General features: G+C 39.8%; 1 protein-coding gene across 1 annotated transcript in view; it reads left to right on the forward strand.

The window, feature by feature from the left end:
• LOC145768217 (dynein axonemal heavy chain 5-like) overlaps positions 1-26078 on the forward strand; it is a 131708-nt gene that overhangs the window by 34397 nt on the left and 71233 nt on the right. Inside the window, exons 21-36 of the mRNA XM_082579705.1 lie at positions 1695-1888; positions 2963-3103; positions 3282-3497; positions 3748-3906; positions 7958-8124; positions 9840-10037; positions 10403-10610; positions 11245-11448; positions 11745-11873; positions 14616-14815; positions 15338-15491; positions 16402-16564; positions 17179-17282; positions 18785-18913; positions 19239-19358; positions 19641-19736. Coding sequence (XP_082435831.1) covers positions 1695-1888; positions 2963-3103; positions 3282-3497; positions 3748-3906; positions 7958-8124; positions 9840-10037; positions 10403-10610; positions 11245-11448; positions 11745-11873; positions 14616-14815; positions 15338-15491; positions 16402-16564; positions 17179-17282; positions 18785-18913; positions 19239-19358; positions 19641-19736 — 2582 coding nt within the window. The remainder of the gene's footprint in view (positions 1-1694; positions 1889-2962; positions 3104-3281; positions 3498-3747; positions 3907-7957; positions 8125-9839; positions 10038-10402; positions 10611-11244; positions 11449-11744; positions 11874-14615; positions 14816-15337; positions 15492-16401; positions 16565-17178; positions 17283-18784; positions 18914-19238; positions 19359-19640; positions 19737-26078) is intronic.

A 26078-nucleotide genomic window follows, 5' to 3' on the forward strand; every position in this document is an offset into this window, starting at 1 on the left:
ACCTCCGGTATACCTCTTTTCCTCATTGCCCACTCCATCACTTTCCTTGGTACTCTGTCAAATGCCTTTTCTAAGTCGACGAAACACATATATAGTTTTCTCTGCTTCTCTCGGTATTCCTCTTGCATTCTTCTCAATATAAACAGAGCATCCACTGTACCTTTTCCTGGCATAAATCCAAACTGCATATCATTTAATTTCACCAATGTTCTCAACCTCTTTTCTAGTATTCGCTCCACAATTTTCATTCCATGCTCTAGTAGTTTTACACCTCTATATGCACTGCAACTTCTCACATCCCCTTTTCTCTTGAACAATGGAACAAGAGTACTATGCTTCCACTCCTCCGGCATTCCCTCTCCATCTAATACCCTTTGGCTAAGTTGTAGCATTACTTCAATTCCCAACTCTCCACTTGCTTTTATCATCTCTACGCTCACTTCTGATGGACCAGCTGCTTTATGCAGTTTCATTTGCCCCATTGCCTCCACCACTTCATCACGAGTAACTTTTCCCACTGGACCCTCCACCAGATCAACCTCTGTCATATGATCCCATACATTCTCCTTATTCATAACATTTTCCATGTGTTCCTTCCACACTTCTCCTCTGCTTTCCGGGCTGAAATGCAACTTCCCATCTCCACTCCTTATACATCTTCCCCCTATAATATCATTCCCATCCTTTTTCATTTGCTTTATGAGTCTGAATACTTTGTTTTGGCTTTCCCCCATTTTATTAAGTTCCTCCTCAGCACCATTCTTCATAGCTCTTGCAACAACCCTCTTTGCCTTCTTTTTCATACTCTTATACTTCTTTTAATTCTCTTCTGACCCATTTTTGCGCCACTGCTTGTATGCATCTCTTTTCTGTGAAATCGCATGCTTCACCTCTTCATCCCACCACCATGTGTCTCCACGATCCCTCCTCACTTTCTTTTTCCCACATACTTCATCACATGCTGCTAGGACACCTTTCTGAAATGAAGCCCACAAGTCCTGCGCACTCATGTTTACCAGTTCTTTTGCTCTTTTCACAAACTTAATTCTCGTTTTTTTTTCCTCCAGTTTCCACACATTTCTCACAAAAACTCGTTCTTTCTTCACAATTTTCTTCACTTTTTTCATATTTAAGTCTCCTACTACTAGTCTATGCTGCAACTCCCACGGAATTACTTTCACATTCTTCAAGTACTTTCTCTGTTCCTGCCCAACCACAATAAAATCAATTTCCGACTCATGTCCTCCTGAGCTGTAAGTCACCTTCCTTTTCTCTTTCTTTTTAAACCATGTGTTGGCAATACAAAGTTTCCTTTCATCACAAAATTCAAGTAGCATTCTTCCTTCCATGTTTCTCTCCCCAAAACCATACCCTCCATGAATGCCCTCGAACCCATTTGCTTGTTTTCCAACATGTCCATTAAAATCTCCTAATCCAAACACCAACTCTTTTGAACTCCGTAAATCCCATTCCTCTGCCAAAACATCATAAAAACTTTCCTTTTCTAAGTAATCCCTACCACATTTAAGTAATCCCTACCACATAGTTTTTCAAAAATTTTTGTAAAAATGGTACTTTTTCGTGAGTTTCTACAAACAATGAAAATTAAAACAAATTAATAATAAATTATTATTTTTCAAATATTTTCATACTCTATTCATTTTCACTGCACAATGATTGTTTATGCTTTGGAGGCACCAAAGAGACTTTGGAAGTCATAAGACGTCGACTAAGAGTTAAGAAATCTACTCCATTTGGGTCGTCGTCTTCTGCTTCTTCTGCATGCACAGAGATTCCTCCTCCAATGTTAAAGTCCGACATCATCCTCTCTCTTCCCAATATCATAATCAAGCCAAGCCTGGATGACATTCAACAAAGTTTGTTCAAGGTATACTCGCCTAGCGTTGAATCGTAATTTCGTCGATATCGGTTAAATCCGAAGCAGATGAGATTAACCTCTTCTGGTTTGATGTTCGATGCGCCAATATCGACTTTTTAAGAGACCGATTACGCTCATTGTTAGGTTACAGTAGTTAATTGAATAAAGATGAAAACATTTTCATACTCAGCTACTGAGCTTAGGCCTTGCGCAGGGATGGCGAATCACTGACCCGCGGGTCACGAAGTGACCCACCACTGGCATTTCAGTGAGTCACTTGAAGATTCAAATATTGTAGGAAAGTGTGAACAAATATTTAAGTGACGAAAGTTCTGTATTTGTAAATGTCATGCCTTGGTCTAATTCTAGTAACTATACTATAGTTACAAGAGTCCTTGTTTTCATACATGAATTTCATAAAATCGAGTACCAGGAATTGTCTCATTTAAGATCCATTCGCTTGCACTAACAAGAGTTCCAGGTTGACATTATTGGAAAGCCATCGCCTTATCCGCTACACCATCCAACCACGGAGTACTAAATCTGAGTAGCCTATAGCCTACCTGAGATAAAACATAAATTCAAATGCATTTTAATATTTTTTGCCTGATCTCCGAATCCATATATACCGACTTAATATCTAAAATTTATTTACCTCATCATTAGTACTTGACTGTGTTTTTTGTAATATATAAGGGACAGATACAATGACTACACAGCCTTTTCCTGCTGCTGTTGTGTTGTATATCTGTAGCTACATTATAGGCTACTGTATGTCACAATATTGTCACAATAGTTGCAAAATAAAATAATTATATATTTATTGAGTTCCACTAAGGATAGGGGGTCTCCTCACAACGAAGCAGCAGGCCAGCGATTCTTCATCAAGTATCAGTTCAGAATTTTTTTTATTATTATTTTTTTTATTCAAATAGAATCTATTTGAATAAGGCACTAATGGTGCTCTGCAGTAGTAGAGCAAAATGCATATGCCATAAATAGGGCTCTGCTGATTCTCCTTGCATTTTTAATAAAAAATACTAAAATAATTGTATCATTGTTATAATGTTGCCACTTTGTCAGATAATCCAGGGGATCCTACAGGCTTGCAAAGTGATCCCACAATGGCAGCAAAGCGTGGCAGCTCAGTGTGAGTTGGAGCAAACGATCGAAAGTCACCAAACTGAAGTTACTTCTCCTTTTGCCATCAAACCCATTTACAAGGCGAGTGAACTTGTCTGGTTAAACACATATTTCAGATGGAACTGAACAGGATTGTTTATCTTTGTTGTCAATCATTTGTTTATAGAGCCCACAACACAATTGCTTTATTTCCGTAGCCAGCCACGGAAACGGAACAAAACTTATCCTTGTTGTGTTTACTCTACGGACTTGTTTTTAGATCATCGGCGACAACAAAGACATAACGAAGATGACCGGACAACTTCAGACCGTGATTGGATCTCTAAAGTCTGAGTGTGGAAAAGTTATTGACAAGGTCAAGGAGGAAGGAGACTTTTCAGTGATCTGGGAGAAAGATGCTGAGACAAAACTTAGGGAGTTTGCGGAGCACAACCCAAGTCTGGCTGAATATCAAGACCAAGTCCGATATTATCATGTAAGGATTTATAGTGTACTGACAGGAACAAACCCCGACAATATAGTGCGATGCCGTTTTAAAAGCGTTGTATCTATAACGAAAAAACAAAGTTTAGGTACACAATAATTCAAAACAAGCTCTAACATATACATACACTGAATCACAATATTATAATATGTACAATGTACATATTTATGTTATTTTTTTTGTAAAACTTTTCTTCGTAACACGAACAACTTTCTATTAAAACTTTACTTTGAACGAGCAGAAACTTGGTGAAGTCGTGGACAGCGTCCAGTCCGAGTTTCGAGAGGGAGCAATGGTCTTCTCAACGGAACAATTCAAGTTTGCACTGAAGACTGAATGTCGCGCAGCTGAAGTAGCGTTTGGTCGGGAACTCAACGCCGCCTCTGGAAGGATTATGGATGTAAGCGCGATTTATGTTTGACATCACAAAATGCAAACGCAGGATCGTAACCAAACCAGGGACCTAGAAGGCGAAGCACCCTCGAAAGCATTTTGCCCTTTCTGTAAAAATCATGCTGAAAACATGACAAAATGTTTTCAATGTAGCCTATGCCTACATGCTTTTGTTTCCTCCAAGCATTGCAACTTAATTGTGATAAGCAAATCTCTACTTTTCATTGCACCAAGTCCCTTTTTTTGTTCTTCAACTAACGAGATGACATGGGTAGTAGGGTGGGCTGTTTTTGACTTTTTTTCGAAATTCAAAAACGGCTAGTCATAAAAAGTGGCACATGCATGAAAAAATTACGTGTGCAAAATTTTATCAGTTTGGGGGTGCATCTTCTGCCCCCGCAGAGGGGTCAAAATTTCAATTTTTTGAAAAAAAAAAGGGGAAATTTCACTTTCCGTTTTAACAGAATTTTTTTTATAATTTTTCTACTGGCTAGTTATAAATTGTAAGTGGGATGTACCCAGAACTTTCCTATGTAAAGGCATGTTCGAAGCTTAAGGTTTACTGCCCCCGCATCGACGACCAAAATGCTGAATTTTCACCAATTTGAAATGTTATTTTGTCATTGCTCAATAAACAAACTTGTCGCAAAAGGGCGAGATGGTGTTAACGCTGTACGCTCATTTATGTTCTGTCCACTGACTTTGCAGGATGATACGAAGTGACAAACTATAAGACGTCGTCTTGCTATTAAAAGCAATAGTAGCTTACGTTTGATCAGTTGCAGCTATAAAACGCAACCTATAATTTACTTCAGAATAAAAGCAATATGATCTGCAGGTTCCGTAAATGCAATGTACTGTACAGTTCCACGTGAATTGTTATCATGATTTTGTTTACACAAATTTGTCATTTACAAACCATTAAACGTTCACTTGATAGGCTACTACAGAACCACATACAAGAGTAAACTTTGTTTGACAGGAATGTAGCCTAACGATAAAAAAGAACTTGTGTTAACAAAAAAAAAACGAAATTGTGTTAAAAATACAACAAACAACAAAGTCTTTTAGCCAGTTCACCAGATTATTGCTCAAATTTAGTTTTGACTGAAGTTTATTGAATCATAAAATCTTGTTTCGACTGGAACCTAGGAATTTTTTTTTCTTGATTGTAATATTGCTTTAATGTAGGCTACCCATCTCTTTCAACGCTGTCCACCACATGTGATGAGCATCTGTTGTGTGTGGCAGAGAAAACGTAGAAAACAACTGTTGTGAAGGCATCTTTGTTTTGATGTGCTCTTTTATAACATTGCTGTCAACACCACGCATCGCTGGAGGTTCCTTAACTGGAATATTTTGCCAGTCTATCATCTCAAAGTAACGTTCGGAACTGAACTGCAATATTGACAGGGTGAATTTTTGCTGACGAGTGCTGTGAGATGATAATATTCTTGAATTGAAAATTCTTCTCCATCCTAGTTCCCTTACATAATTATACTCTTTGGTACAACATATGATTGCAATCAAAATGTTTTCAGGATGGGCATAAAACGCATACCTCTATATTACTTTGTTGAGGATATTGCGAGCTTTATTCAATAGCTTCTGAGCAGAGTGTAGAATTTTAAAGAAATGTTTTTAGCCATTAGTAAAATTGCTTTCCTTTATAATGGTAAACCATACTGGAATATAAACATTCATAATATAGTCCACACGTTCCACCAATACAGCTGACGCGTTAGATGCAACATATAAACGTAGAATTCTATTGGCTGTGTTCAACCAGCATCTTGAGTGGTTCATCATACCTGGACTCCTATATGCGAAATGAATTGATATATCTCCACTTTTCACTGCTCTGTGCATGTGTAGAAGATATTTTTGGTCAGTGCTGAGGTCATTTTCATCAATTTCAATCTCTGGTGCCGGAACTGCTTTATATTTTACAACATCTAGTTGTGTGACAGTGGCTAGCTGCTTTATAATGGGCCCAGTGAAGCTATCAGGTCTGCTAGTATTGCCACATCTTTTATAAGATGCCTAAGAGGCAATTCATTACTATGGAGTAGGCATATTAACCATTGAAGTGGCTTTTGGAAATGATCTTTTTGACCTGTGTTTATTCCGGTTCCATCGCATCCAATTGCCATTACATTATCGTAGCTAATTTTATTGGATCCAAGATATTCAAGAATCCCGGTAGGCTAGCTATTGACACATTAGATCAGTTGGCTGCAGCAAAATGACCAATGAAATGATAGCTTGGCTCCTCAAGTAAAGTAATGTGTTCTTCAACTGCGAAATGTTTTCGAAGTCGCCCAGCAATTTCATTTTGTTTGATGGTTTAATCTTTTCGGCCATCAAACTATATGCTTTGCAAATGTAGGCACATGATAGGCCTACTTTCCATTTGAGTTGTAAACCTCATTTTTTTCTCGCTCTTCTCACTTTGCTTTTATCTATGACAGATTGAGATTCGCTATCCGTTACAACTCCCGCATCTTGTAGAAATGATGAAGCAGTAAGTGCTGCAGACCTATCTGAAATACCAGTAGGCCTACGATCGCATGATTCAGCAAATACTACTAAACTGGAAGTAACCTTGCTTTTTCTGGGGTTTTCCGAGGCAAAACTGGGTTGATAATCAAAATCTTCGCAGCGTTCTCCATTGGATGACAAAGTTTCTGAGCTTGAATAAGAAATTAAAGGTGTTTTAACCAAAGCGCTACTTGTGCCTGCTCCTGGGTCTTCACGTAAAGAACGGAATTGTTCTGATCTTGCGACTCACCTCGGAAAACGTTTAAAATTAGATTTTGTGGCCGATTTATCATGTTTATCAATCACCATTATGCGAGTTGTTCTTTGATCAAGAAGGAACTGTTGTTCTGTAACAGCGACACGATTTTCCTGCGGGCAAGTACATTCCAGAAAATTGGAACACTTAGGCTACCACAACCGATTTTAAATGTTTTTGCTTTGCAGATTCTTTCATTTGGTCCAAATTTTGCTGAAATTTAGGCCCACCTTTAGAATTTGATTTCAAATGGTTATTCATTTTTTTTGTAACTGTTTATCATAAATATGTACTGATGTTCGTACCTCATTCGTATCATCCTGCAAAGTTAATGGATAGAACATAAATGAGCGTACAGCGTTAACACCATCTCGCCCTTTTGCGACAAGTTTGTTTATTGAGCAATGACAAATTAGCATTTCAAATTGGTGAAAATTCAGCATTTTGGTCGTCGATGCGGGGGCAGTAAACCTTAAGCTTCGAACATGCCTTTACATAGGAATGTTCTGGGTACATCCCACTTACAATTTATAACTAGCCAGTAAAAAATTTATAAAAAAAATTATGTTAAAACGGAAAGTGAAATTTCCCCTTTTTTTTCAAAAAATTGAAATTTTGACCCCCCTGCGGGGGCAGAAGATGCACCCCCAAACTGATAAAATTTTGCACACGTAATTTTTTTCATGCATGTGCCACTTTTTATGACTAGCAGTTTTTGAATTTCGAAAAAAAGTCAAAAAACGGCCCACCCTAATGGGTAAGATATATCTCGCACATGAAGAGCATGCATTCAAAAGTAAGCATCTCGTATCCAATCTTTTTAACCGAGCATTAACATCACTCTATTTTCTGATATTGATTGCTACAAACGTAATACCTCTACCACCACACTCTTTAAACTTATCTTTTAAAAGCTGGCCTGAAATACATAGGCTACTGTATTGATTGATGTATTACGGTTATTGGAAGGCTCGCGGTATTAGGAACTTCAAGCACCGTTCCCACATCTTCATGACGTTACAATCAGCTAATATTTCTGGGTCAAATTTTTAGCCAAAACCCACCACTTCAGACACTCCAGGCTTTTCGAAAATGGTGTACCATTTTCGATCACCCTCATGATAGTATGAACTGCTATAAGTTGAATATATATTTACATGTAGATCATCTCTACTATAAATCTGCAGTGTAGATAGTCATAAAGACTGTCACATCTATCGGCGCTGATAATGTAATAATAAGGCACCTCAAACTATTTCAGGAAATTTTCGAGTTTGTGGAAGTGATCGGCAAACGGCTATCGAGACCTCTTGACGACTTAGACAACGTCAGGACATCGATGGAAGCGCTCGGAGAACTACGTCACAATGAGATCCGTATTGACGGATTGGTTGGCCCGTTGGAAGAAACGTACGCTCTGCTGAACAAGTGAGGTTTGCCTACGCTGATGCACATTTTTCAGTTACTGCCTTTTACAGAGGTCATCAACCTCTTACATTTAACTCCTGCCAGCCTTCTAGATAGATTTGCCTGCACTCATTATAATTGGATCGTAATTGGAGCATTTGTCATACCGGCTTTTGCAAACTTATCTTTCCTGCTTTTGTAACTCAACTGATTGATCAAATTTATCTCCGGTTGTCAACTTTGTGTTTTTCATGCAGGTTTCAATAAAACAGACAGTTTTATAAGTTCTGGTAAAAGAAATACAAACTTGTAAAAACAACTTTTGCATTTCAAATATTGTCAGGGTAGGCCAACTGAAAATTGATTATTGTTTTATTTAAACTAGATATATTACACGTTTTTATCATTGTTGTACTGAATTAAAAACTTTGATTTGCTAAAATAAAAATCCAAATTTATTGCATTGAAGTTTAACGTTAAGATTTTTCCCGTTTATAAAACATTTAAAGCTGGTTATTATTTTCAGTTAAAGTCCGAAACTCCTTTCACTTGCTCGCATGATGCGAGATCGTCATACATTGGTATGATCACGCGACATTTGGTGACGAGAGTGGGAGAGCATTTGAATTTAGCTAATTTTAATAAAAACAGTGCAATTAAAGACCTTATTAGAAACTGCCAATCGTGCTCAAATAATAAACCGTCATTGCAGTCTTTCAAAATTGTACGTGAGTGTTTGTCCGAATTCGAAACCAAAATTCATGAGGCATTGATCATCAAATCTTTAAACCCAGGGCTCAACAGACAATTATTTGCTTGCGGAGCTTCTTACCTTTTAACAGTTTTTTGATTGAATTATCACGTCTTGTGCTTTTCGCATTACTTTGTTTTGTGCCACTATCTCTTGTGCTTCTGTCTTTCTTGCGTAATCTGCCTGAGTCCTTGTCTGAACAATCAATTAATTTTACCTCTGAAATACTTGACCCGTTGTGCTGTGTAATTTTCAGTTATCATTTTGTTTGAGAGAGGCAGTTTCTCAAATGTTTAGATTTGATCATATTTTTGCTGTGATACTATATGATTCTTTAGCATTTCTTTTAATAATGTATTTTTTCTTATAGGCTTGAAAAGGGCTATATGACTAGCCGAAAACGTTCGCTTGTTGTTTTTTGTTTTTATAATGTTAAATGTAGTGTTGTTGCTTAGTTATGTCTGTTTATGGTTTAAAAATGAAAAGTCAAGACTGTAGGTTGAAGCCCACCAAATTAAATTGCATAAGCTTTCTGTCAGGTGACCAATTTAGTTATTCGACTTGAAAATTACAAATTTGGCTGCTGCTACGTTAGGTTGTCCAAGTTTGCGTTTTGATGGGCACCTACCGTGTTCACTAATTCATGTTGATTTCTAAAGAATAGTTTTTATTGCACAACTTAGCCTATTTTTTGCTTTTGCGCTAATTTTTAGCTTACTTAGATTTTTTTAGTAAGTTTATTTTTTGTTTTTCAATGGGTGAAGCATCGATAAACAGTAGGCCAATGCTATTGTGATGATGTTATTTCAATTTTATCTTCTTCTTCTCTCTTATTGTCGCTATATGTCAGGGCATCCGTTGGTTAGCCACTGCCTGGTGTCGTCATCGATGGAAATTAGGCCTTCCATACCATGGGGTGGTCTATATAGCCAATTTTATTATTTACTTTCATTGTAAAAGCTGAACTGAAGTACATTTAATCTAGAATGGAAATAGCTTTTGATGATGGAAACTCTGAACGTGTCGACACGCTCAGTTACGCATGGACGACCGTCCTCCAACAGTCACGTGATTCACAGACTCGCTTGCTTGAAGTGCAACCCATATTCAAAGACGACTTGATATCCGGAGTTACCCAGTTCATTCAAGACGTTGATGAATTTGCAGCCAATTATGCAGAAAGGTGATCTGGGCTTGCACAACGTCAATTGTTTTGCTTTTAAATGTCACTTCATATTAGAAACTGGGCCATATCCTGCGTTTTTGCTAAAGCTTTTTACTGTATTACACTTTCCACTCTTTTTTATATCTCTGCCACAGTATGTTATAGCAATTACAATTAACCTAGCCTATTATTTTTTAGCTTTGATTTTCAGGGATAAACTGAAACTGAATTGTACAAGCCACATTACATGCTTTGAAAAAAGGAAATCTGACAATAGTTATTTCAAAAGTTTGTTTAACCTTACAGTATGTTTTTATCTACAAATAATTTCATAGAAAGTTTTAGGTTAAATAACGTAAGATTTATTGGTTATTTTTTCTTAGGGGGCCGAATATACAGGGTATTCCGCCACAAGAGGCAAGCGAGAGATTGAGTATTTTTCAATGTTGCTTTGACTCCCTCTGGCGGAAATTCAGTACTTACTCTGCAGGAGAAGAGCTTTTTGGTTTGAACAAAACCGAATACCCGTCACTGAATAAGATTAAGAAAGAACTCAATCTACTCTCCAAGTTGTATTCCTTATACAATTCGGTATGAGCGAGAAGTGTAGCTGATATTAATTTAAGCAAATGTACTTTGTCACAGGCTAGCCTAAAGATCACAGTGTTTCAAACAGTCATCTGATTCACTTTCATCTCAATGAATCAACGTTGAAAAGTTCATTAATAAGCAATCACAACACGCCATGTCGGCTGGCTATGAATGTCCAATGCTCGTTTGTTTATAGCTTATAGTAAAACTAAGTAATTCGTGTTAGGTATGCATAAATGCAAGTTTAATATAGGGGAAAAAAATTAGGGAGGACACCTAATGTTAGCCTTCTCTTGAAAAATAGACACCTACGATATTTCCGGATTATGCGTTTAGCCTGCAGTACTTCTCGCTATGCATTAAAATTTGTTGCTTACTCCCAGAATTTATCTCTGAACATTCATGAATAAATATTAAGAGGATTTCCCAAAGCATTTGAAACTCATCCAATTATTCAACAAAGGTTTTAAAAACTTAAGTGTGTTAATTTTCCTTACTAAATGTTGATTAAAAAACATCTGCAAAACCACGTGCTTACTTGCTTCTTTCCAGACTTCATCCTACCATTTTGTTCAAAAGAACGGAACTTCCCAACAACTTTGCTTCTGAATAATTATTATGTAAATGTTTTCAGGTTAACAAAAGTGTAGACGGCTACTATGGCGTCGCGTGGCAAGAACTTGATATTGAAAAAGTCAACGAAGAACTTTCGGAATTTCAAAATAAATGTCGTAAGCTGCCACGTGGCCTCAAAGAATGGGAAGCCTTTCTTGACCTCAAAAAGAAGATTGATGACTTTTCAGAATGTTGTCCGCTGCTTGAAATGATGGCGAACAAAGTATTGTGACACTTAATGGATTGCATCTGTAATTGCTATTTCATCGTACTGTACAGTGCACATTGTCCCAACGGAAACGAAATAAAAATAACGACTTAAAAATGCAAATAACTAATATAACATTATTACTATTTGCATCTATAGTTTCTCAGAAAAAAACTATTTAGCCGTTGAGCACACAGATAGCAAGTCGTTGCAATTCTGCTTAAATCAGTTGTAAAAATTTAGTTGTTTGAGGAGATTTTGGGTGAAATAAAAAAAATAATTATTATCAAAGTTACTCCATCTATCCGCAGGCGATGCAAGCGCGACACTGGGAACGAATCGCCAAATTGACCGAACATCAATTTGATGTGGAGTCGGACAACTTTATGTTGCGGAACATTATGGAAGCACCGATTCTGCAGAATAAAGATGACATTGAAGTATTTAAAACTGCGTCTAGATATCTTGAAATTCTTCGATCATACAGTCTTTATTCGTTTGTAAATTGCGTCTTATCAAGTTTTCTTGTGCTTGTCTGCAGCGTGTATTTCTCTTTTCTAGACGTATAGGAATTACGTCTGCAGCATGTGTCACACCGTTTCTGCTTATTGCTCTCGTTCCGGCAGATGTGGGTTTTATTCACTGTCAGATCGTACTAAAGATTCATAAAGATAACACCAAATTTCACACTTGCTTAGCACCCAGCATTTAAAGAATGAATTAATGGCAATTATCATGGCCATGCAATTATGTAGTCTACTTGGCTGCGACTTATTACGGCTTAACCGAAACTGAAAAACGTAACACATTATGCTATGGGTACTGCACTATAAGAAAACACACGATATTGCAATATTATGACACCACGAGATAGAGTGTTCAGTGTTCACTTCTTCGTCGTATGAGCTGTTCTTCCGGACTATATGTTTGGGCATGATGTCATCAGCCACTCGACAGTCTCGTCATCCAGGGCCTTCAGTCCAAGCGTTCCATGTGGTGGTTGATGGATTGGGCAGTCATGGACGACATGATCTACTGTTTGGTCTGTGGCGCCACACTCGCATCCCGGTGAGGGAGCCAGACCCCATCTGCACATGTCTGAACGAAAGCGACCGACGCCGGTTCGTAGGCGGTTAAGCCGGACCCACGCAAGTCTTGCGAGGGACATTCCCGGAGGGTGGGGATCGACGTCGGGTAGGAAATCACGGAGTCGGGAGGTGTTGTTTTGCCACTCCATGTTCCATGTGTAGTTCGTCCAGTGTGCCGCACTTATTCCAAGATCTTCAACGTTGTTCAGAAGCTGTCGTGCGGCGGGCACAAATGGGCGTCTTGATTTCAGTCGCTGCTGTCCTCCAGGTAGGCGCTGGAGTGTACTGTGGAGGAGGTGGTCGGGGTCCAGTGCGCGACGAGCAAGGGAAATCATGGCTCCTTTACGGCGAAGCTCAGCAGGTTGGATACCTGCAAGGATGGGAAGGCAGTCCGTTGGAGTGGGACGCAGGCATCCAGTCACAGTGCGTAGTGCGTCATTGATGGCGGTGTCAATGTGGCGGGTGTGAGAGCTGCGGCACCACACTGGTGCGCAGTACTCAGCGGTAGAATGGACGAGGGCCAAGGTAGCTGTGCGAAGGGTTTTCGCATCAGCTCCCCAGCCGGAACCCGCCAGCCGCCTCAAAAGTGCAACGCGCGCAGATAGTTTTTTGCGCAGTGACTCCAGGTGTCGTCGGTACGTGAGTGACCTGTCCAGGGTTACGCCGAGGTAGGTAGGTTCGGCGCAGTAGGGGAGGTGTTCGTCATCGGTGGTAACGTTGATCTCACGTTTTGCTTCCTTGTTGTTTAAATGGAAGGCCGCCGACACTGTCTTTGCCTTGCTGAGCTGTAGCTTCCATTTCTGGAGATATGTTGATATAGTTGACATGTCCTGGCTTAGGTTCCTCTCCATTGACTGCCAATCTCCGGCTGGATGCAGGAGAGCCAGATCGTCTGCATAAGCATACTTCCTGGAGATGGTGTCAGGCAGGTCGTAGATGTAAGTGTTAAAGAGGAGGGGAGCCAGGACAGAGCCCTGTGGGACGCCGTTCCTGAGTCGACGAAGTCTACTTCGTCGGCCGCTACCGGTGGAAAGGGTAAAACTGCGGTTTTGCACAAGTTCCATAATCATATGGACCATGTGCCTGTCAGGAAGGAGACGGAGTAGTTTGCAGGTAAGGCCGCTGTGCCATACAGTGTCGTAGGCAGCCGTGAGGTCGACAAACACGGCGCCAGCCTTCTTTTTTGCCGAGAAGCTGTCCTCGATGTCTTGGGTCATCAAAGTGACCTGGTCTACGGTTGATCTTCCGTGGCGAAAGCCGGCTTGTTCCCGAGGGAGCTGAGGGTCTATTATCGGTTCGACACGGGCGTAGATAAGTCTCTCGAGTATCTTGAAGGGGATACAGAGCAGAGAGATGGGGCGGTAGCTCTTCGGATTCCCTGGGGGCTTCTTCGGCTTTGGGACTGCAACCACTAGGGCTCTTCTCCAGATTCTTGGGATGCGCAGGTGACGCAAACAGCAGGAAAGGAAGTCTTTTAACCAGGACCTCATAGAGGGGGCAGCTTGGAGTATTAGTTCCGGGCATAGGTGGTCAAGGCCCGGGGATTTGCCTGGCTTTAGGTGCTGGAGGGCGGAGGCAAATTCTTCTGGGGTAAACTCACCAGAGATTTTGCCCTCGACAGGTGTTGGGACCAGTGAGTCTCCTGGAGGAGGATGATGAGGGCTTGATGCTTGGTGGCCAGGTGCTCGATGATGTTGAGCTTGCTGGCCGTGATGCCCTCGGTGTTCAGCTGCAGTACGGTGGGTCGTCGGTACTTTTCGACAGTGCGAGCACTGCCGTGCCTTGAAAAGGGCATTTCCCTACCCACCCTGCGCTGAACAGTCTCATTAGCTCTTGTTTGACAAGCTTCGTTTCGCATACGTATTTTGTATAATTTCGTATGTTACTGACGGGGGGGACCACGTGAAGGTGCTTGTCTTCCTCCCTGTGTTCACTGTTCAGATAAGTCGTTCTTTTTTTTTTATTAATTTTCGATAAGCAAATGTCTAAAGCTGAGCGCTGCCAGTTCTGTAAGATAAACGAACCTATTGCTTTTTTCTGTCATCAACAGTTAAACTCAATAGATTTTGAAACATTACAATTATTCTTTCACAGGATATTTGCATCTCTGCAACAAAAGAAAAAGATATTGAAGCGAAACTGAAGACTTTGGTTGCTGAGTGGGATGGACAAAACTTCACTTTCTCCACTTTCAAGTCCAGAGGAGAACTTCTCTTGAAGGGACAGGACATCCAAGAGATCGTTACTCTTCTAGAAGACAGTCTAATGGTTCTTGCATCATTGCTAAGCAACAGGTTATTGCTGCTATTATATTCGTTCTTGCTGTAGTTGCTACATAAAGTCTGCTTGTCAAAACTTCATGCAGGCTACTGACAACAATATAAAGTTTTAAGAGGCTCCAATATTTTTGGTGCATCTACTGCGTTGAAGTTTATTTTATATTCAGACTATCATGTCGGTTTCCAGTGAAAACTTTTTCTTTTAGATTTAATTTGTTAGACTATGTAGTTCATCTTGTTTGACGAGTTTTCAGTCGTGATATGAACGTATAAACAACTTGCAGATATTTGATAGAGCAATGAATATGTATTCCACATGAGAAAATTTCTTTAATGCCGTTTAGATTGTTTCTTAGAATATAATTGTTTTGTTCTATTTTATTTAATAGACAATCCAACGCTATAGTTATTATTATTATTAAATTATTATTGCGTTGAAGTTGGATCACCACTTTGAGGTTTGACAACCCTGTGTGTTGCTACTTCAAATTCACAAATTTTTCTATTTAAATAAAAAAAAATTTATATATATCACAGATACAATGTTCCATTCAAGGCCAACATTCAGTTGTGGGTTAACAAGTTGAGTGGCACAACAGAAATCATTGAACAGTGGATGACTGTGCAGAATCTGTGGATTTATCTTGAAGCTGTTTTCGTTGGTGGAGACATTGCCAAGCAGCTGCCTCAGGTCAGTTTAGTAGAAATCTTTGCTTTGTGAACCCAGATATTGAACTCATATAATGTGCGAACTATTAAACACCAGTAGAACTTTGAATCCAGAAGCACCGAGCGGTCATTTTTGAACATTTTTCATTTTTAAATGGATATTTTAGAATCTAAACTTGGAGCTTTTACGACTTTTAATCATTTTTCCTCAAGTTTACTTCAATCGGGCAAAATTTTTTGTAACAGTTTTAGTTTTGTGGTATTTAAGCTAATATCTATAAACACTAAGCGATAATTTTTGACCGCTCTTGCATTTTGTACGACCTGGTTATACAATTTGCTTCATTGATCTCTTTTTTGTAAGACTTTTACAAACAACGAAGTTATCATATTTTTGCGTGAAGCAACATCAAACCTTAGAAACATAAAGCAATTATTACGGTATTTATTTTTCTTGCCTTAGGCTAGTCCTTACTCTGCATGTATGTTACTGAAAGTATTGAAAGGTCATTTCTGACCGTCTTTCATTTTCTGCTAAAGGTCTATCTTCCGTTTTAAAACCTGGACTTGGAGCATCCCCGCGACCTTTTATTCATTTGAAAAATGTTTTATATATTTTAATGTTTGTGTTGATTAGTGTACGCATGCGAAACAATATAGGCTAACATATTGCACACAAAAATTCGTTATTTTGAAAGAGGTCGTAAGTGACCACTTTTTTTTTTTAATTGGACAAAAATCTCAGTACTTCAAGCTAGTTTCAACTAGTAATTTAGTATTTAAAAATGAGGAATATGGAACTATTATCATTCAAATGTGCATTGACGGTGTAATAAATAATATAAACTACTTTTCAAAAATTGTTTGATACTACTTTGTTTAAACTATTCTTACACATTATTGATTCACCTTTCACAATGTCCATTGTTTAGGAAGCGAAACGCTTTTCCAACATCGACAAATCGTGGTTGAAGATAATGCAAAGGGCACATGAGACTACAAACGTCGTCTTGTGCTGCGTGGGAGATGAGACACTGACTCAGCTTCTTCCTCATCTCCTCGAGCAGCTCGAAATCTGTCAAAAATCGTTAACAGGTAAAATCATATGTTGGGTATAACATATAAATATAACGCCGTCAGCTGCATCTCCACTGCTTATTCTGTATTCCAAACTTTTTGTGCACAAGCCTATCTATGTTACAAATTAATCTGGATGACCTTAATCTATGGACATTGTTTCGACATTTTTTTCGCGCAAACCCATCCATTCGATGATTTTATTGAAGTGTATTAGCATTTCTCAGACTTGGAGCATTTTTCTCACAGAAAAAGAAGACGCTTTGATCTCAGTTGTTTGTGTTAATGATGAAAGTAAATTTCAATTACCTCAGCAAAGAGTGAGTTACATTCTATACAATGCGACCTTTTCTAACGTTTATTCTACCACAGACGAGGCTTTTGTAGTGACATTCAACATCGGTATCTGTTTTAATAATAATTATAATTAATCTATCTTAACAAGAATCTCAAGTTATTAGCCTACTCTGTTGAAAGCCGAAACCAACGCTTAAAGCGACGACAACTTTCTAAACAAAATTCATAAATAGTAATAACTGTTACTCATATTCACAAATAATTTACAAAAAATTGTTGTTGGTAATCGAACTGTGGTATCTTGCTTCTTAATGAACTCATACTGTTTCCATTAGGATACCTTGAAAAGAAGAGGCTGGTGTTTCCTCGTTTCTTTTTTGTATCCGATCCAGCGTTGTTGGAGATTCTTGGCCAAGCTAGCAACTCTCACACCATACAGGTTAGTATGCTATATTAAGCATTAACCTATCTGATCCGGCCCGCAGCTCCTTTACCAATTATAGTAGGATATTATATGGCCTGCCTAGTAGTATGTTATTTTACAATCGAATGATGTATGGATGGTCATTTTATTTTTGTTTGGATGCGAAACGTGCATAAAACAAAGACGTACAGTGTGCATCCAACGATCTAATGAGAGAGTGCGAAAGACCGTAGCCCTGAAGGCGTATGAGGTCGTCGAGTCTGCACTCTCTCATTCAAACAGTTATGCGAAAGGAAGTATTGCGTTTTTAAATGGCAAATTGACACAAAAAAGAAGAGGGAAGGAAAAACAGAAAAAAAAACAAATACAGATACAGACGCAAGAAATATAAAAAATTATAATAATAACAATGGACATAAAGTCAGGTAGTGGATGTCTCTTTCGCTCTTGATTATTAAAGGAGTGTTTTTTCACATTTTACTGAACAACTTGTAGCCTTTTTTCAAGTTTTTTTTCATATTTTGGGGTAAATTGTCCCATACCTTGATTCCCATGCATTTTAAACTTTCTTGAAATAATTGAAAATTTTGAGAGAGACAGTACTTATCATTAGGGAGTTTGCTAGGCCCACGTCTTTGATTTGCTGCGTTTCTGTTTTTGTAAACAAGGCATTCAGCATAAAGCGCACTAATTTTTCCCAAACACAAAACGTGCTAATTTTTCCAAATTAGTGGGTCAAGCAAGGTAAGAAAAACTTAATCTACTCAAAAATATCTCAAAACAGTAAAGTTCCATGTTTCAAAGGAAAGCCAATGAATCGGAAAATAATACTGTTGCTAGCTACAAGGTAATACGCCACAATTAATAGCAGAAAACAAGAGAGCGTTTAAGATGGCAAATTCGTGAGCGTTTAAGTTGGCAAATTCGCGATAAGATGTATGATGGATTACAAAGAGGGAAGCCTTTTCCTTGGCTATCAGCACAAGGCTGCTGTGGTCGATAGTGTGTGGAAGAATTAGTGGTGCAATACTAATGAACCCAGCCTCATAGGCTAAATGTGGTGTATATCGCTATCTAGCTACAATCGGCTGCGAGAAACATGTGTGATAAATGTTACTGAAACCATATTTCCCAAAAAAATACTCAAATAACACCACAGAACCAACAACTTCACTAAAACCGTAACCCGTCGAACAAAAGAGATGTTTGAAAGCGTAAAATGTAGCCTAACAAATTCTTGAAGATCAATAGTTTTTTCTCAATAGCGATAGATTAAGGCTCAGACACCACATTATTTGTGGGTTGAGTAAACGTTTTAATGTTGTTAAAAAAATTGTTCTGTTGATTCTTATCAAAGGGACTACCATAGGAGCCGATATTCTGTAGGAGTTACGTCAACGTCTTGAAGTCATAAATCTGAATTTGTCATAACTGATGTCATTAGTCTATGGCCTGCCAATACTTTGTAGTTTGGTTTTAGCACGCAGTTAGAAAATGGTTGCTGACCTCTACTTTAGGCTCACCTGCTTGGAATATTCGACAACGTATGCACTGTGACGTTCCACGACAAGGATTATGACCGCATAGTTGGCATCAATTCCAGGGAAAAGGAACATGTTGATCTTGAGAAGTTTGTTATGGCTCAGGTAAACTTATTGAATATTGATGTTGAATTGCTTTAACAAAATCGTTTGTTTTATTATGGTGTTTAAAACTACAATAGCACATTGAAACTATAAATCATTGTATTTTGTAGTCCACTTCTTTCGTAATCGTCTTTTTGATACCAGGCACCAAGATACCAGGCCTGTGAATCATTGTATTTTTGCCGCTATGGTGGGAAGTGGGCATAACTTCCCAAGAAACATAATTATCTGAAGAACATAAACATCTGAGGAAAGTAAATCCGAATAACAGTAAGAGTGTCGCATAACGATGGGGAGCCAATTACGTTTGTTTTTCATCATGTAGGGAAACGTTGAACTGTGGCTGGGAAATTTACTCAAGGAAGTCCAGAATAGCATTCACTGCATTATTAGGCAGGCTTACTACGGAATTGAAGATACAGCTTTTAAAATGTTGGAATTTCAAGTTGGTTTTATTTCAAAATTGTTTTCAGTAATATGATGTTTGATTCAGATAACGTTACTGATATTACAACAGAAAATACTTAGGAGGAAAATGGTTGGAATGCCTGGCTAATCTAATAAATTAAAGAGACCAATTTTGGGTGCTTATTTTATTAACTTATTTTATTTTAACTTATTTTATTAAAAAATGCTTATTTCATTAATTTATTTTATTAGAAAATGTTTATTTTATTAACTTTTCAACAAGTTTGTAACAATCAAGTCAACATTATGTTATTTTCAGTCGATGTTTCCCGCCCAAATTGGTTTACTTGGTATACAAATGATTTGGACTCGTGACAGTGAAGTTGCTTTGAAAAGCGCTAAAGTCGACAAGAAGGTATTTTTTATAAGATATTTTGTACATTCATTTAACATCTGCACATGTTAAAGAAGTACAATTAAGGATGGATTTGCTGATTGTGTCTTGTGTCAACGATGATTCATTTGACCTCGTTCATCTGCGTTATGCTCTCTAAGAATACGCATTGCCATTGTGCAAACTTTAGGAAAGCACTTTAAAACTTTTCTATTTTTTTGGTTGCAAATCTATATTTTTATTGAAACTTTGCTATAAAAATAAATATTAGCATACCGTCATTGTTAGCAAGCATCGATGGAACTAAGTGGGACTTTGTTAGACTTAGCTTGATTGAAGATTTGACTATCAAGATATTTTTTATTCAATTTAACACACCGATTTTTTGAAGTATCTAGATTTCTAACTAAAAAGGGGTTTGACACATTTAACCTTAAATAAACGTAAAGTTTGTTAAGGGATCCACGTAAAGCAGATACTTATGCGTCGAAAATTTAAGAAAAAAAATAGGTTGAATACTTTAACATATTAACGTCCACCTTGTTTCTACTCTACAAGGTGGACGTTAATATGTTAAAGTATTCAACCTATTTTTTTTCTTAAATCTAGATTTCTGCCTGGAAGTTGAAGATTTATATTAACCCCTCGATACTCAAACTCAGATGCGCATAGGAATTTATATTTGTTTGATATTCTTGCAGTAGCTGCTGACATTCAACGTTTTGGAATATTTTTTTTAAATAATTTTTTGTTTGTTTTTGTTTAATAAGTCGTCGTCGTCTGAGCTTCTGGGGCCGAGGGTCTATCCTTTTACCACCCCAGATTCACGATGTTCCCGGACTACACTGGAAGGCTGCTAGAGAGCAGCCAGTCTTTAGTTTCATCATCCATGACGCGCAGACCTTCCACTCCGTTAGGTGGTTTGAAGATGGTACAGTCATTGATGATGTGGTCTGCGGTCTGTTCCTCGGCACCACATTCACAGGAGGAGGAAGAGGCCATTCCCCATTGGTGCATGGTTGAGCGGAAAAGCCCGACGCCCGTACGGAGACGGTTGAGGCGCACCCATGCCTGTCTCTGTAGTGTCAGGCCGATGGGGCGTGTGTCGGCGTCGGGGATGAATGAATGGAGTCTGGTGGTGCTTGACTTCCATTCAGAATTCCATTTATGGTCCGCCCAAGTAGCCGCAGAGATGTCTTGTTCATCAGCTTCGTTGATCAGAAGCCGAGCGGCTGGCACGAATGGGTGTCTTGATTTCAGTCGGCGGGGGTGCCCGTTTGGGAAGGCAGAGATCTTGTGGTGGAGAAGATGGTTAGGCTCCAGTGCCCGTCGACCGAGGGACAGAGTGGCTTCTTCGCGACGAAGCTCAGCAGGTTGGATGCCAGCGAGAATGGGGAGATTGTCCAATGGTGTGGGACGCAGGCATCCGGTCACTGTGCGCAGGGCGCTGTTTATGACAGTGTCGATGTTGTGGCAGTGAGCACTGCGGCACCAGACAGGTGCACAGTACTCTGCTGAAGAGTAGACAAGGGCTAAGGCTGCTATTCGCAAAGTGTCAGCCCTCGCCCCCCAGCTAGAGCCTGCCAGGCGCTTCAGTAATGCAGCGCGGGATGTCAGTTTCTTGCGCAGTGACACCAAATGGTGGCGGTATGTGAGCGATCTGTCTAGTGTCACCCCAAGATACCTTGGCTCGGGGCAGAAGGACAGAGGTTTTCCGTTGTTGTGGACATGTAGCTCACGATCAGCTTCCCGATTGTGTAGGTGGAAAGCTGCCGCCACAGTTTTGGTTTCGCTGAGTTTCAGTCGCCAGTTCTGGAGATAAGCTGAGATGGTTTGCATGTCCTGGCTCAAGGTGTCTTCTAGATTTTCCCACGACTTTGTGGAGTGGAGAATTGCCAGATCGTCCGCATAAGCGTATTTTGCGGAGACCGTGGTTGGCAGGTCGTGGGTGTAGATGTTGAAAAGAAGGGGAGCCAGGACCGATCCCTGTGGGACGCCGTTTTTCAGGCGTCTCAGTCTGCTTCGCCGTGGGTTGCCGGTGGTGAGGGTGAAGCTTCGATTCCTGACGAGTTCCATAATCATATGGACCATATGTCGGTCAGGAAGCAGGCGAAGCAGCTTGTAAGTAAGGCCGCGATGCCATACAGTATCATAGGCAGCTGTGAGATCTAGAAAGACAGCGCCGGCCTTCTTTTTTGCCTCAAAGCAGTCCTCGATGTCTTGGGTCAACAGTGTGACCTGATCTACAGTGGATTTTCCGCGCCGAAACCCAGCTTGCTCTTTTGGAAGGAGCGGGTCGATGATTGGGTTGACGCGGGCATAGATCAGTCTTTCGAGGATCTTGAAAGGAACACAGAGGAGGGATATCGGACGATAACTCCTTGGGTCCTCTGGTGGCTTGTGAGGCTTAGGGATCGCAACTACTAAAGCTCTTCTCCAGATTTTTGGGATTGTGTGGTGGTGCAGGCAGGAAGAGAGGAATCTACGTAACCAGGACTTTAGGGCATGGCCAGCATGGAGCACAAGCTCAGGGCAGATCTTATCGGGCCCTGGAGACTTGTGTGGTTTCACTAGGCGGAGGGCGGTGGAGAATTCCTCTGGAGTGAAGTCTCCAGAGATTGTTTCTTCTGGTGGTGTTTCCACTTGCCATAGGGCAGATACTTCCTTGGCAACAAGGCGGGATGCCTTACGGTCCTTTGTCTTGTACACCCCGTTCTGCACTAGCTGGGAAGCGATGGCATTAGCAGAAACGGGGCACTGACGAGGGGAGTTTGCTGAGCGCCCAGTGAGGTTGTTGATGATGCTCCATGCTTTGCGGCTTGAGTGTGAGAAGTCGATGGTTTGGACAGCTTCGTTCCACCGCTCAAGCTTCTTTGTGTCCAGCCGCTCAAGTAGTCTGGTGGCGGCGGTGTTAGAAGCAGCACCACTTGTGGCGGCTAGGTATGAGCGGTAGAGAGATTCACACTCAGAGTCCCAGCATGGTTTATAGCTGGTTCGATGGCCACGTGGTATTGTGGCCTTTGCCGCAGTTATTATGGCATTGCAGAAGTCCTGGTATGCCTCGTCTGCGTTGCATGTTTCAGTCGGTGGTAACTTTGCAGCAGACTCATTGGTCAGGAGGCTGTATTGATTCCAATCGGCTTTTTTGAAGTTCCATCGCTTCACCGGTGAACTCGGGACAGGAGCCACAAGTTTTGGGGCGATGATGAGGGACGGCCGGTGTTGGGACCGCGGGAACTTCTCAAGCACACGTCTGTCTGGAAGAGAGCTGTCGACACTCGCGAAGGCCAAGTCAGGGTTTGTCCCTGTTCCCCAGCGGCCGGAGTGAAAACTGGCTGGTTCCTTTGGATTGAATAGGAGGGCAAGATGGTTTGTGGAGGCCCAGTCAGCCAGCAATTCTCCGTCGCTGCTTGTGTTGTTGTAGCCCCAGTCGATGTGCTGGCAGTTGAAGTCGCCAGCGTAGAGACTGGGGGAGGGGAACGTTGGAAGGGATGATGGCAACATTCGCGAGGGTGGGGGCTTGTAGATGTTGACGATGTTGTAGTCTGAGATACATATGCACACCCACTCAATCTCGGCATCAGTTGGAGATTGGTCGACAAACGTCCACTTCAGGCTCTCATGCACAAACGTGGCAATGCCGTGCTTCCTGCTTAAGGTAGACCCAGCTAGCATGTAGTTGGGAATGGCTAGCCTATCTGCAGAAATGCAGTGGGTCTCCTGGAGGAGGATGACGAGTGCCCGGTTGGTATGGGCAAGCTGCTCCACAACTTTGGTCTTGCTTGTTGTGTAGCCTTCTATGTTGAGCTGCAGAATGGTGGGGCGTCTGAACTTGCTATCAATTGCCCCTTGCAGCTGTGCCGTCCGGGTGGAGGCTCTTTGTTGACAAATTTCGTTTCTCATCTGGTTGAAAGCAGATGGTACTCACAGGATGGGGCACGAGGAGCCATTTGTCGTCCATTTAATAAGTGTGTTCCTATTTGGGAATATTGGGAACTCGAGGTTAAGGAAAATTTGCATGTTTGTGCACTGGGCTCTGCAATGTGTAAAAGAATAGTCAAAGTCACTTGTGTTTGTTGTGTTTCCACGCCAATGGTATAGATTTAAATGCATATGTTTTACAATATAACAAAATTGCAACAAGCTAAGTACATTCTCCCTGGCCCAGATCGAAGTGCTTTACCCTAAGTATTTGCTAACAATGTTCGTGCGACATCTCTTCTGAATTGCAAGTGGTTCATATTTTTGCCAATCTCCTTGTGAAAGTGCCAAGCTACAACTACGGACATGTTAAAAAAGTGAAGAAAAAGCACAACCAGCACTCCTTATTTGGTAGTCGAGGTTGGTAGCCAGTGAGAAATCAATCAAGGACATCGACTTCTCCCATGAATTTATTGCAATTTTCCATCATCATAGGCTTCCTGTAACTGTTGAGGTTTGCCTTAAGGTATTGTGACAATTTCCTAATTTTTTCCATGGTATTTTAGAAACTTTCCTTGGTTTCTGTTTTGTTGTGCTGCTTGGTTCGGAGCAACCTTGTTCGTCTTTCAGGCTCGGGTGGAATACCTCAACCTCTCCTGTAACCTCATGCATAACATAAGTTTCTAGCAAATCTTCGTCGTCATTTTCTTCATCTGTAACATCACTCTACCTTTCTGGCAGTAAAACCATCAATTCGCAATTCTCTGTATCCCTCATGTCATCAAGCACATCAACTACTTCTGAAGCTGTCAGAAATTGTATGGACATATTCAGCATATTAGCTAAAAGTCGCTTATTCCTTAGATTTGAAATAAGGTTTCGTCTTTGAATATTACCAACAAAAATTTCTCAAAGTTGATACTCTAGACAACACACACATAACCTGCAACACAAATCACCTGGAGGATATCCATAGCAAAGCCACTGCTACGACACAAACCTGTTTGTAAGATGCATTTATTGCTTCACGAAACTTAGTTTTGCTTTACTTTTACTACAGTGCGTTGTATATAGCATAATCACGAGTTCCCAATGTTTCCGTATGGGAACATCACAAAATAATGCAAAAATACCATATCTTATAATTCTTGTACAGACATGAAAATGGGTATGCATATACCCGAAAGGGTATCCACATAAGATTACAACTCAAACGTATTATTTCCACTTCCCGCCTTTAAAATAACGGATAAAATGTGAGACTACCCTTAAAACCAGGGTTGTTGGTATTTTACCCAACCCAAAAAAACCCGGATGGGTTTTTTTAATAAAACCCACTTAAAAAAACCCAAAAAAAAACATAAAAAAACCCAAAGCATCATATTTGTCCAGTTTTTATTGGAAAATTAAAAATTTTTACAAAAACACTACAAAGCACTTACAACAAACTTTAAATTAGGACTTAAGGATGTGATTGTGAAGTAATTTCCAAGAATAAACTGAAAACGCAGTGGATATTGCACAGTACACAAAAATCAAGTAATGTCACTTTGTGTATACTACACTAAAACTCATTTATGCAAGAAGGCCTTATAGTTAAATTGGTGAAAGTACCGTACTACTCTACTGTAGTCTGTATATATGATGTGAAATGCAATTTAGGAGGCTATTTACCAATTACAGATTCTGGATTCTAACGCATGGTTGTTTCAGAGCATTTGCCTAATTGGCCACGCAATCGCTCAATTGCTCATCCATTACTAATTACTATATATAATATATATATATATATATAAATGATAAAAAATATTTAAACATGATGGCATAAATGCTCCTTGCCTTCAAATCTAAACAAATGATGCAATAATGTGATTTCTACCACAGTAGCATCAACTTGGTATAGAAATCAGTGGATGATGCAACATCCAACTTGATCTTGAAACTAATGGATGATGCAACATTCAAGCAACAACAGCCCTAGTGCATTATTTTATTGAGTTATGCAAGCATGTACTGTGAGTGAAAGGCACTTCACTCGTAAAAAGTAGTTTTGAGGTGAAATAAGCATGAATCTATCTTTTTTTGCATCTTTTTTAAAAAAACCCAATAAAACCCCAAAAAAAACGGGTTTTTTTAAAAAAACCCGGGCGGGTTGAGCTTTTTTAAAAAAACCCGGGTTTTTCTCAACCCTGCTTAAAACTCTAATTTTTCCCGAACTTCGACCTTTACACTGGTCTGAATAAACAATTCAAAATAATTTAAATGCGGTTATGGTATAGTGCCAACCTTGTTCTACTTATATGTATCAAAAGATATTCAAATGTTTTTTTCTTTTCTTGCCGCAAATCTGTGCAAAATTTTTGTTCCCAGTTGAGACCGACAAAAGGTCGTCTCGTTGAAGAGTCCAACAGTGCTTTGTAATCATCTACAATATCTTTGCTT

The sequence above is a fragment of the Aplidium turbinatum genome, chromosome 4 (genome assembly GCF_918807975.1).
Source record: "Aplidium turbinatum chromosome 4, kaAplTurb1.1, whole genome shotgun sequence".
Taxonomy (NCBI): domain Eukaryota; kingdom Metazoa; phylum Chordata; class Ascidiacea; order Aplousobranchia; family Polyclinidae; genus Aplidium; species Aplidium turbinatum.